This window comes from Phoca vitulina, unplaced genomic scaffold (assembly GCF_004348235.1).
Source record: "Phoca vitulina isolate PV1807 unplaced genomic scaffold, GSC_HSeal_1.0 scaffold1, whole genome shotgun sequence".
Taxonomy (NCBI): Eukaryota; Metazoa; Chordata; class Mammalia; order Carnivora; family Phocidae; genus Phoca; species Phoca vitulina.
This window is the reverse complement of record NW_022589704.1, coordinates 43674597-43687488: the sequence shown is the minus strand read 5'-3', so window position 1 is coordinate 43687488 and position 12892 is coordinate 43674597. Positions and strand designations below refer to the sequence as shown.

General features: G+C 40.5%; 1 protein-coding gene across 11 annotated transcripts in view; it reads right to left on the bottom strand.

Annotated features, from left to right (window-relative positions):
• HIBCH (3-hydroxyisobutyryl-CoA hydrolase) overlaps positions 1-12892 on the bottom strand; it is a 182610-nt gene that overhangs the window by 93012 nt on the left and 76706 nt on the right. For 7 of the 11 annotated variants that reach the window (XR_004299749.1, XM_032406112.1, XM_032406122.1 and 4 more), the window contains one exon: positions 4198-4240. The exons of 2 other annotated variants lie outside the window; for them this stretch is intronic. Coding sequence is in view for 5 of the 9 variants with exons in the window: in XM_032406112.1 (XP_032262003.1) it covers positions 4198-4240 (43 nt within the window). In the remaining 4 variants the exon portion in view is untranslated. Of the gene's footprint in view, positions 1-2462; positions 2543-4197; positions 4241-11138; positions 11322-12892 lie in introns of those variants that run through there. 2 more of the 11 variants (XM_032406102.1, XM_032406133.1) reach the window with 2 other exon arrangements.

The following is a 12892-nucleotide window of genomic DNA, read 5'->3' as shown; positions in this document are numbered from 1 at the left end:
TTCTCGTACAACCCAAAGTTGGGGGGCAGGGAGAAGGGGGAGACAGAAGGGATAAAGGGGAACGGAGAAGGGAAAGAAGAAATGCTTCTTGCCAGAGCTATTTTAAAGGAGGAAAAGCAATTTAAGGTGGGAATTAGAACTTCCTTAAATCTTTATTGTTCATCCAGAAAAGACAACAGGTTCACATTTACTTTTATTTTCAAATATTTTCTTAGGCAATCAGCAAAAGCTGTTCCTTATTTTCAACTTGCTATTTAAGTTTTCCATGGACATTATGCTAATCACTTGACTAAACTCTTCACTTAATCCTCAAAACCCCCCTAATGAGTTATATACCAGGAACTCCCTTCCACAGATAAGGAAATTGAGGCCCACAGAAGTTAGATCACTTGCCTGGAATCACACAGCTTTGGGGCAGGACCAAGATTCAAACCTAGGTTTATCTCATTCTAGAACTAATGCTCTAACCATTATAGCCCCTAAACTGACTCTCCCAATTATCTTCTTCAAATGATATCATCTCACCCACTTTAACCCACTCCACAGAACTTTTTCCACTCCTGTAAGGCCTGAGTGACCCATTATTTACATCTATTCAAAAGAGAAATGAAGGAAACTTGCTAAAATGAATGAACACCATCAACACACAGCTCTGCTGAACTGAATACATGAAGTCTGCCAAAATAAAATCCCTAAAACACACACAACTTTAGAGTAACTACTCTGCTAGAACATGGAACTATTCTGGCAAAATCCATAGTAGCAACATTTCCCAAAGTGTGAAAAAGGATGATTACCGCTGCTATGTAGAAGGATAAAATGACTCATGGTCAAATCAGCTTGGGGAAAAAACTTAAACCAACGTAAATAAGTTTCTTTCCTGTAAGACATTTTTTTTGTATTTAACATGCAAATATTAAACGTAAACTTTTAAAATACAATGAGCAGTTTTCTTATTTGATTAAACTTTTTTTTTTTCATGGAATATTTACCTCTTGGGATTTGTATTTAGCAGGCTGCATTTTGGAAAACACTTTAGAGCCTTCATAAACATTGTGAGAAATGAACCTTTCCTTTGAGGAAAATCCAATACCTGGTACACAGCAGGTATCCCAAAAATGTTTAATAAGCTGAATGAACAATCCATCATTCTAGTGATGCAGTCCTGCTATAACATAAGCCTAAAGCAAGCTGCACATTGTCGATACCCAAATCCCAATCTTAAGTATACACCTTTCGTTATCTGTAACATCCGCTGCCATCAAACAAGGTTGCAACCCAAAGACAGACCCCAAAAAAATCCTACCTTAAGCAGAACATGATTTCTTTTGACCTGTGACTTTCCTCTTTATCCAATCACATATCCTTCCCACTCCTAAGATTTACATGAATTTCCAGCTAATGTTGAATGCCATTAAATTTAAATCACTGTAACCCAAATAGGACACCAAAGCACAAGATTCTTAGTGTCAAACAACATTTAATAAATGCTGATTACTCAAGCTTCACTCAATCCTTCCTGACTTCAAACTGGGTCAGTAAATTCCTCCACATGGCAATACTTTAGAGAGCTGTGCTCTATTCTTTCACCTTTTGTGATACCTTCTACTTTGTATCTTCAATTATTACCTCTAAGCTGCTGGCTCAAACCTTCATCTCTATCTTTACTTCTCCAGAAGCCCAGGCCCCTATTTCCAACTGCCTACTAGAATTACAGGAGTAACTACATGTGCCCCATGCTCAATTTGGTAAAAACCAATTTACCAACAAATTTCTCCCCAACAAATCTGTCTCTCGTCCTCTGTTCCCTATAAAAGGTTACGGCATCACCATTTTCTCAAACTCAAAATGTTGGTGCTATCTGATTCCTACTTGTTCTCCTCCCCTCTCTGCCAACAATTTGAGGCAGTTACCAAGTACCAGAGAATCTATTTCTAAAATGACTCTCTTATCTATCCATTCCATTCTAGTCCTATATTGTAGCCATGCAGGATTATTACAATTTTCCTTCCTGGCAGATTTCCAGAACCTCTGCCAATGGTCTATCCTTCACATTGCCATCAGAGAAATTTTGCTATAACACAATTTTAATCTTGTCCCTGTCATTCAAAAATGGTCTACGACTCGCTATCAACTTCAAAAACATCCAAGTTATTTGGCACGGGCTTCAAGTCTCTCCACATCCAATCCTGGGTCAACTCTCCAGGCCCACCATTGCATAGCACTCCTTATAATGGATACTCAGCAAGCCCTGAATGTAACCGCCATTCTCCTGTGTCACCATTCTTGCCACCTAGAATAAGCATATTATACAACAGAAAACAGATTTTAGAGTCATAGAGACGCAGACATCAGGGTCACAGAAGGACTGCTTGGGAAACAGCCTATCTCAAGTGCATCTAAAAGCCAACACTGGGAACAAGACGATTCAGCCCTCAGACCCTGATGAAAGTTCAGCTTACCTTCCTTCCCTCAATATAGTTGATGCCTTAGGTAACCATAGTCCAGGTGAACTGGATTCTGTCTTATCTTTCTATTCTACCTGTGGACATATGTGTAAACATGAATCGGCAACATTGTTTCATGTTCTTTCTCCAGGAAACTCCTCAGATCCCATGTGAATGTACTAAAATAATTAAGGGTAGGAAGGGTGATTGCAGTCTTCATTTGCTCATCTGCACTTAGGCTTGAGACACATTCTGCAATAGCTACTTAACACCCACTCTGCCTCAGGCTATACAGCACGGCAGGAAAGTCTATGGAGCCGGACTGGATTCAAATCCCACGTCCTATTTACCAGCTGCATGACATTGAGGCATATTTCATAGCCTCGCTGACCCTCAACTTCTGACCCATTAAATAGGGGTAAGGCCATAATCCCTTACCAAAAACCCTTGGGTCAAGATGTGGTTTGAAATCCAGAAAATTTTCTAGATTTTGGAAAGGTAACACAATACATATTAATACTATTAAAAAAAAATCCCCAGTGGAATCTAGTCAGCACACTACAATAAAACGCTTTAACACTTCTGCATCAAACTATGAACATATGCACTTGTTAGGATGAAGAAAAAAGAGCTTCAAGTACGTTCAAGTCAGATTTTTGTCACAAAATGCATTTATCACAAACTAACCACAAACTTTTGAGTTTGAGATTTCAGAACTGTAGAAAAAAGATCTGTAGCATCTACTCTATAGGACCATAATGAGAATCAACCGAGCTAATACATACCAAGTACTTGGAAGAGCACCTGGCGTACAGTAAGCGCAAATCAGAGTAACTTATTTTTATGTGCAAGGTACCTGTCAGGCCTCACAAGAGTATTTTAGTCCATCTAGGCTGCTATAAGAAAAATATCACAGACTGGGTGGCTTATACAACACTTTTCACAATTCTAGAGGCTGGGAAGTCCAAGATCAAGGCACCTGCTAATTCAGTGCCTCATGACGTCCCTCTTCCTGGTTCACAGAAGGCTGTCTTCTCACTGTGTCCTCCCTCACAAGGCAAAACAGGTGAGAAAGCTCTCTGGAGTCTCTCTTATATATGGGGTCACTGATCCCTTTCATCAGAACAGCACCCTCCTGACCTAATCATCTCCTAAAGGCCCCCACCTCCAAATACCATCACATTGGGAATTAGATTTCAACATATGAATTCTGGGGTGATACAAAGATTCAGTCCATAGCACAGAGATACAAAAATGAATAAAAATTATTTCTTCCTCTCAAAATGGTAAACTAAAAACATCTAAGCTCTGAAAGGGTACTAAAGGCATCTAAGCTTTGGAAGAATATTATAAGTACAATAGTAGCTAGGAAGTATAAAATGATTACATGCCAAGCACTGGTGCTAGATTTTTAAATGAAATATGTATTATTCACAAGCATTCTAAGATAGATACTATTATCCCCATCTTATCATGTCTAAAAGGAAGCTGAGAGAGATGAGGTAATCTACCCAAGATTAAGTAGTGGACCCATTATTTAAACCCAAGCATTCTGACTTGAAGGTCCACACTCTTATTCATAACCTTATACCATCTCCTAGTTATGTGTCAAGTCTTGACCTATAAAATTGGGAACCATGGTGCATGAAGGGCAACAAAATCTGCCAGTATTCCTCTACTTCCCTAACAATGACATTTTACCTTGCACATCATAATCTAACAATGCCAACAAAACAAAATCCAAACTTACCAAATGTTGCAGTATGATATCAGTTCTTTTGAATGAATTAAACCTGAAATAAATGTAGAATACAATGAACACAGTAATGTTGGTAGTCATGTCTCAATGTATAAATACCATATTTCCTTTTGTTCTAGCCTCTTCTAAAAGGTATTACAAAAAAAATGAATTTGGAACAAAAAAGGGTAGAGGTTCTTTTCCCACTGTATTCTGTTCAAGGTATTTCCCCAAAAAATAAATTGAAAACCAAGGTAGGAGAAGGGACCTCAAAAAAAACAGAGCAACCGAACACAAGAGGTGGGGGAGTTGGGAAGACTGTAACTTGCTCCAGGGGCCTGGAGAAAATTTAAAAAGGTTAGAATCCATTAGAGTTCCATTATTCCTTTCTCCTTCATCCTCCTCTCCTTCCTCCCACTCATCATCATGTTCATCTCCTTCATCATCATGTCAAGAACCAAGTAGCACTATAATGGATTTGGCCAAGTATCATCTTTGATGACCTCTCCTGAACTCATCTGCACCTCCATCAGAATCATCAGTAAACCAGAGAAAGAGCTCTCTGGGTCTCTCATGCTCTCTCTTCCTGCTGGCTTTATTCTGCATTTAACTTGAACATTTTGTCAGGTGCTTTCTAGATTTCCATTTGATTTCAGTGGACTTTGAAGATGGATCACCACTCTCATTTGGATGAAATTCTTTGGAAAGAACTTTATTTTCAAAGTAAGGTTTTCCATCAAAATAAAGATCTATTCTGTAACCTGATTTAATACCTTCAAATTCTGTCACTTCAACTCTTGTCAAATAATGCAGTGCAGACACTTGTGGATGAGTGACAAATGTTAACCCAAAAATGTAGGATTTGGACAATCAATTCCAACCTCTTCTGAAAAAAGTGGTCAGCAGTGTCTATTCTACTTGCAAAATCTCATTGGCTTGTTCAAGTCTACTGCCTTCTGTACTTCATTAATGTATTCAACTGCTCCTTGCTGTTATTTTTCTGGGGTCTCATGGGCTCCACTGTCGTTGAAGTTGAGTTCCTTTTTATTGACCTTGGTGGGGTTGGGGATGGGGGAGGCAAAGGGTGCAGGCAGCAACTTGGTCCAGTCGCCTCTAGTAATATTTTATAAACGGTCATCTATACAAAACCAATACAAAGCCAATAAAAATATTTATTTAAAAATATATAAATAATACTTATGATATGGAAAGTAGTCATGATAGAAATTACAAAAAGAAAGCAAGCTATAAAATAAACATAACACACTTCTAAGTTTTGTTAGGCTAGGCATACAAAGCTTAAGACACAGTTTGGCAAAAGTGATCGGTAATAATAGAAGTCAAAATGGTGGAGAATGGGGGAAGTTGGGGGGGCGGGCAGGAGGAAATCTGGAGTGGCAGAAATTATCTCTATCCAGATGATGGTTACAGGACTGTATACATATGCAAAAGTTAACTGAGCTACAGACTTCAGAATAGTACATTTCAGTAGTTCATGTACATTACAATTAAATAAGTAAAAGCAGCATGAGGGTGGGCAGTGACTAGAAGGGGCATGAGGAGGGCCTCTGAGATGCTGGTACTATCATTTTTTTCTTGATCCAGGTGCCAGTGAAATGGATACGTTCGGTTTGTGAAAATTCATCAAATTGTATTTTTATGCTCCGGGCTTTTTTTTAAGATTTTATTTGACAGAGAGAAAGAGCGTGAGCACAAGCAGAGGGAGTAAGAGAGGGAGAAGCAGGCTCCCCACTGAGCAGGGAGCCCATTGCAGGGCTTGATCCCAGGACCCTGGGATAATGACCTGAGCCAAAGGCAGACGCTTAACTAAGCCACCCAGGTGCCCCTACGATTCAGGCCTTTTTAAAAAGTCCCCCAAAAGATATTGCTCTTGCCTTCAAGCAACTCAAAGTATAGTGAAGAGAGATGCATATAAAAATAGTGTTATTAAGATATACTGGGATGCATGCTAAACAAGTGAAAGTTGAGATGTACGAAGTCAAGTCAAAGGTGGAATCTGTAGCAGCAGCAGGCTGATTAAGGACCGTGCACATGTATAGATACATATACTATCAAAGGGAACTCATAAATCACCAATTTACTAATTTTTCAAGGATACTTTGAGAGTTGAGGGACAACTGTTTAGCTGAGCCATGAAAAAAAGGTAATATGCCCATTGTCACCATTGTAGCTACATTTTAGGTGACTGAATTTATAAAAATATTTGTAATACATCTTTCCAGGAGTCTTACTTTCCTCTTCTATTACATTTAAATTGATACTACTACCCCCCCAAAAAAGGGAAATCGCTGATTTGTTTAAATCAGTCACACTTCACATTTCTAGACTAGCATATTTTGAATTTGTCTTACCACAAGTAAAATATTATTCTAGCCCAGTAATTCCATAACTTGTCTGCACATTAGAATCACCTGGAAACTCTAATAAACATTCCAAAGCCCAGGTCACACCCAAGACCAGTTAACCCAAACTCTGGAGGTGGGACACAGGCATAAGTATTTTGTTTGAAGCTCCCCCAAATGATTCCAAAGCACAAACAAGCTGTCATTAAAATCAATATTTTATAAAAATTAAACTGAAGTGACAGATACTAGCTTATTTGGGGTATTTTCTAAATAGGGATTTCATATAGACTTTTAAAATCTGAGCTATATTTATCCTGAAGCACCATTTTTTAAAAATTTTTTTGAACTTAAAAACTTCCAAAAATAAAATTGAATTAAGAATGAAAAATTTAAGCACTAATTTCTTTAGATCCAGAATAACCCAGAATTCCCTAATGAGACCAGTACCCAAACGCCAGTTCAAGGTTAAAGACAGTGCTACCAGACTGGCAAGTCTTTTCCAACAGCTCAAGCACCACCTATGGCATAGAGACATACGGACCTGGCTTCAAGTCCTACTTTCATTCGTGAGATAGAACTTTAGCTCATTCAAAGAAAGTTCATGTAAACCTACCAAATGCAAGTGCACAGCACCGTGCACAGCATTTTAAAGATCCCAAAGCTCTGGACCAATTGCTAAAAAACAGAAAAACCTAAGTACAACTAAGTTCCTTACCAGACTCTCTATAATCATATTAACTTTATTTGTTCCAATTTCTACTCAACTGTTATTTAAAATCTGCTGTTAACTTTTACATCTCAAAAATGTATTTGAGTATTCAGAGTCCCCAAATAATTCTGAATTGAAGGTCTTCCCTTTCCTTCCTGTTGGCTCCAGGACTGCCATCTGGTGGAGGGGAAGAGGACATGCACCTTCCACCTACTGCTAATTTACTAAATCACTTTCTTAGACTTACTTCCTTCAGGTGAGGGTCAACTTATCTGCTTGGGGGCAGCTGTTCTCAAAGTGTGGCTCCTGGACCAGCACCACCAGCATCCCAGGGGCACATGTCAGAAATGCAAATTGTTGGCCCCACCCCAGACGTACTGAATTAGAAACTGTGGGGTGAGCCCAAAAATCTGTGTTTAACAAACCCTCCAGGTGAGTCTGATACATGCTGAAGTTAAAAACAACTGTCTTGGAAGGATGAGAACATTATCATTTAGGAGATTTCTGCAATTCTCCAATAAATCACACACGAGTTTACAAAATTAAACAACTTTTCATGGAACTGTTTAAGACGAAATAATGAAAATGGTGCTTAATGAAGATTACAGCAGAAGTAGGCAAGATAGAAGGTGAACAGAACAGAAAAATCAAACCCAAGGCCAAGCAATTCAGGCATGAACTGATGAACAGCAGCTGCAGAAACAAAGGAATGATTTTTAGGAGATATTATGAAGTTAAAACTCAATGAAAAGGAAAAGAACTTTGTTAATAACAATTCTAAGAGTTCAAGCTAGGGTAGCTAAGACACTATAGGTACTGAAAAAGCTGGCCAGGAAACTAGCTGGTTTGTAGAATGAAATATAAAGTCCATTTTCAGTTTCTTGAGCCTGTATTGACATAAGTGGAAATATTCAACAGCAAGTAGAGAGACTGGAGTTTGAAAGAAAAGTCAGAACTGAAGCTATGTCACAGTTACATGCACAGATAATCACTGAGGCATAAGAAAGTCTCAGCTGTCCTTGAGGAATGAAAAAGCTGCAGCTGAAAATTAGTGGCCTGAATGCTGCCTGGGTCTACTAATGTGTTTTGTCTGGTCAGCAGTGTTTTAAAACCAGACATTTAAAATCAAAAGACTTCACCAAAAAATTCAGTTTCCCAGAAAAATTAGTAGTCATAGAAACCTTGGGTCTACATTTTATAATGGCAACAACGCCTGCCTGGGGCTGAGAAACTGGCTCCTTTACACAGAGCCCCTTCTCTAGCTCACAAGTTTCCTACCAGTCCCCACTGCTGTTGTTAGCCAACATTACCAGATGCTTCCTTCTTAGCCTCTGCATTTGGGGCTGTGACTCCTAACACAGAAAAAATATAACAGAGAAATCAAATATTGAGCCTTCGGAGACAACTGTGTAGAAGAAAAAGAGGCAGCTCAAGAAGAACCAAAACAGTGTAGTTCAGCCCACTACAGAGCAGATGGAGAAAGCAAGGAGTACTATTAACAACTTATAAGATCAACCTCTTTGAAGAGCCTCCCGACCCCTCTCTTTCATTTCTAAATCTCTCCTACTTGTCCTTTTCCTTTAAGACACTTATCAGAGTTTGTAACTAAGTATTACTTTTGTTTAAATATTTGTTTCTTGTCTGCTTTCTTTTGGGACTTCAAGGGCCTTAATAAGAAAGAGGAGCGAGTAGTCCAGGTTGGCTACAAGGTAACAAAAGGGCCTAGAACTCCCAGAAGCTAGAATATAACACTAAGTATTATAGAATTCATTAAGTAAATTAGGGCCAAATCTTTGAAATCAGGCTGGGAAATTTTTATTTAATTCCATAAGTAGGAAGACACCTCTAAGAACTTCTTAGCAGAAGAATGGCAGGCCCTGAAGTGAACTTTAACAAGATTAACCTGGCAGTCGCATACAGAAGCTATTCAAATTGGGAAGAAGTCCACCATCAAGTTTCTGCAAAATGAACAACTGAAAAATTTGAGAGGATTGTTCAAATTCGAATCAGCACGAAGAGATAAGGATTGGGAGTATGGAAGAACTTAGATAACTTTAAAAATCTAGAAGAATAATAGTTCCAAGAAGTTGAAAGTGCAGATGAGTACGGGTTACACTTATGTGCAAATTAACACTTGAGGTGCAAATGAGACATTCAGGTGGTTGTGACTTGCACTAGCATTTATGATAAATCAAGGTTAGACATACAAATTTGAGAGTTCTCTTCAGAGAGGTACTTTATTTGGGAACTCCCCCCCAAAATGCCCAGGGTCTGTACTGGCACCATGACAAGACAAGAATTAGTGGAGAGGTACATGGGAAAGACAGTGCCAGAGAGCCAAGGGAGACCAGAGTTCAAGAGGAACTGCCCAACAGTGTCAACCACAGCACAGAGGCTTTATTTCCTCCCCAAAACACTCTGTGGCACCCTATTCCTTAATACACTTGTGGGTTAGGCTATTGTAGACTAGGTGACACTGGCCTCAGGTCTCTCCTTTGCGAGGGCAATACCCACTCCAAAGCCCTGGAAAAGGCATCCCTCATCAAACCCCTAAACTGGTCCAGGACTCGCCTAATCAGTCTGCACCATGAGATGAGGGGTGGAATAAAGCCAGCCTGAATTCTGGGAATGACAGATTTTTTCCCAAGTCAGTTAATTTTGTTAGCAGGTCTTCCCAATTTGTTTCTCAAATAACTTGGTATTTGCTCACAACTTCAAAAAGCAGCAGCAGTAATGACATGTGCTAATTTTCTTAGTATTTGCCGTCTCTCCCTGAGCTGTTCAGAGACACAGGGACAGCTAATTTCGAGGTATTAAAAAAATGAAGGAAAGCAACTCTTCCATTTTTCTTCATTGATTGAGACCCAGGTCTGTGGATACAATGTTAAACAACCAGAGCTTATCTCTAGAGAAATGACTATTCTTCTTAAACCAAAGAAACATTTCCATCCTTTTCCCCCAAGGCAAACTTAAAGGCTAAAGAACTCAGCAACTGAAGTTATGGAGTAAATAACATGGTTCTCCCTTCAAGTGGTCACAGCTGCCACCTGAATACACATGGGCAGGCAGTAGGCCTCAAGACTAACGCAGCCTAACTTCCTAAACTCATTACTACCAGATTTCCTTTGCAGAGCTCAAGCAGCATTCAGCAGCACTTTCAAAAGTTAAACACGATGTTTACACACATACTCCACCAAGCCACGTTATGTGTCCACAACACTAGCCTGAAAGTTCCACACACCTGGACTAAGGCTGGAGCCATCCGACAGAACTGAACAATAAAGTCACACCACGAGCGCAGGTGCAACAACTGCCAAAGTAGGAGCATTTGTTAGCTGCACAAAACATGCCACAAAATTCCTCCATGTTGAGGGCGCCTGGGTGGCTCAGTTGGTTAAGCAACTGCCTTCGGCTCAGGTCATGATCCTGGAGTCCCTGGATCGAGTCCCGCATCGGGCTGCCCGTTCAGCGGGGAGTCGGCTTCTCCCTCTGACCCTCCCCCCTCTTGTGCTCTCTTTCTCTCAAATAAATAAAAAATCTTTAACAACAACAACAAAAATTCCTCCACGTTGAAACCCTGCCTGTCCCCCAAACTATACTCAGCTTTGAAGAAAGGAAATGGGGCTCAAAAGTACATAAAGTAGTGGGGGGGGGGGGGGAAGGCTAAAAAAAAGCCAGAGGGGGAGAAAACGAAGGGGATGCTGCAAAGGTGCTAAACACAGAGCGAGACACAGAGAGGGGCCGGGCTCAGCTCTAAGAGGGGCGCCTCCAAGCGTCACTAGAAACTTCGAGGCCAGACCGTCCCCACCGGCGCACGACCCTCTGCAACCTCGGCGAGGGCAGTCCAGGAGCCTGCGCTAGACAGCTCGCTCACTCACCTCCACACGAGCCTCCACATCTGCTGCAGCCCCATGGCAAAGACACCCGCGAGCCGAAAGTAGTAGAAAGCGGCGCGCAGGAGAATCTCGTGTAGCCTCACGTCAGACCCACCCACAGCCGCCCTGCTCCTCCCAGCGCCGCCGGACACTGATGACAAGTCCTCCAGGCGGCCAGAGAGGCCCTAGACGGGATGTTTTTCAGCGGCGCGACGCTGAGGGGCGGGGCGAGAACCGCTGCGGGAGGAAATGGATTGAGGGCGAGTGGAGAGGATGGGCTGGGGCTTGGCTGGGGGGCGGGGCTGAGGCGAAGGCGGAGGGCGAGGTGGGGCAGGGCTGATGGAGCGGTAGGGAGCCGAAGCCGGCTGAAGAGGAGAAAAGAAATTGTTCTCTAGGGGGTTTCCTGCGTGGCTCAGTAGATTAAGCATCAGACTCTTGGTTTTGGCTGGGATCAGGATGGTCGATCGAGCCTTATCTTGGGCTCCCCTCTCAGTAGGGAGTCCGCTTGAGATTCTCCCTCTGCCCCTCCCCCTCTCTCAAATAAATAAATAAATCTTTACCAACAAAACTGAAAGTTACTGTTATCAGTGAAAGCATAATTATATTCCAAACGTAGCTTACTCTTAAATCAAGATTTATCTTATCCATGAGGAGTCGATTCAGAAGAATGTTTCTCTGTATCCAGATACACCCAGATGTCCAGCAGCAAACATTCCATCACCACTAAAGTATTGACACATTTGTCAGAAAAAAGGAATTCAGTGAAGAATTTCAGAGGGAGGGAAGTAAAAGGAATTAGTCTTAGCAAGTTAACATTTAAGAAGATACTATCAAGACTTTGATGAAAAATTACTTTTCTAACTTAGGTCAAATATAATTACCAAATGCCCACTAAACAGAAGACAAACAGGCATCAGAGAAGGAACTACTGACCTATAATTCAGTTTTTAACCAGCTCTGGAACATCAATATCTGACATCAGCATCTGACATTGCCATCATGTCTCATTCAGCGTGCCCAAAAAATGAACGGTTCATTCAACCCAGCATGGTTTATTGGAAAGCATGAGCTTTCCTGTTAAACAGCCCAAGATTCAAATCTTCCCTGTTCCCGTAGCTTCATGTGCATGGAACCTGCGACTCACAGGGCCCCATGCTTACAAGGGCCCTGTTCTACTTTTAACAATTTTTTAACAAGGTGTCCTACATTTTCTTTTTGCTATAGACAGGTCTACAAATTATGTAGTCGGTCCTGTCCTGTCCCTAGCATGCTAATAGTTTAGTGACCTTGGGCAAATTACATAACCCAAGATGTTTTTCAAAAGTGTTCATATCATTTTGGACTAAGAATTCTAGTTGCAGACAACCCACGGAATAGGAAAAAAATTTGCAAATGATATATTTAATAAGGATTTTGTACCTAGAACTATTACAACTCAATAATAATTTTAAAAAATCATTCCATTTCAAAGTGGGCAATGGATCTGAATAGACAATTCTCCAAAGAAGATCTACAAATCATCAATAATCATGTGAAAAAATCCCCAACATGATTAGCCATCAAGGAAGTGAAAATCAAAACCATAATGAGATATGACTTCATACCCACTAAGATGGTTATAATCAAAAAGGCAGAAAATAGGAAGTGTTGGTGAAGATGTAGAGAAATAGGAATCTTCATACACTGCTGGTGGGAATGTAAAATTTTATGGCCATTTTGGAAAAAATCTAGCAATCCCTCAATTGGTTAAATATAGA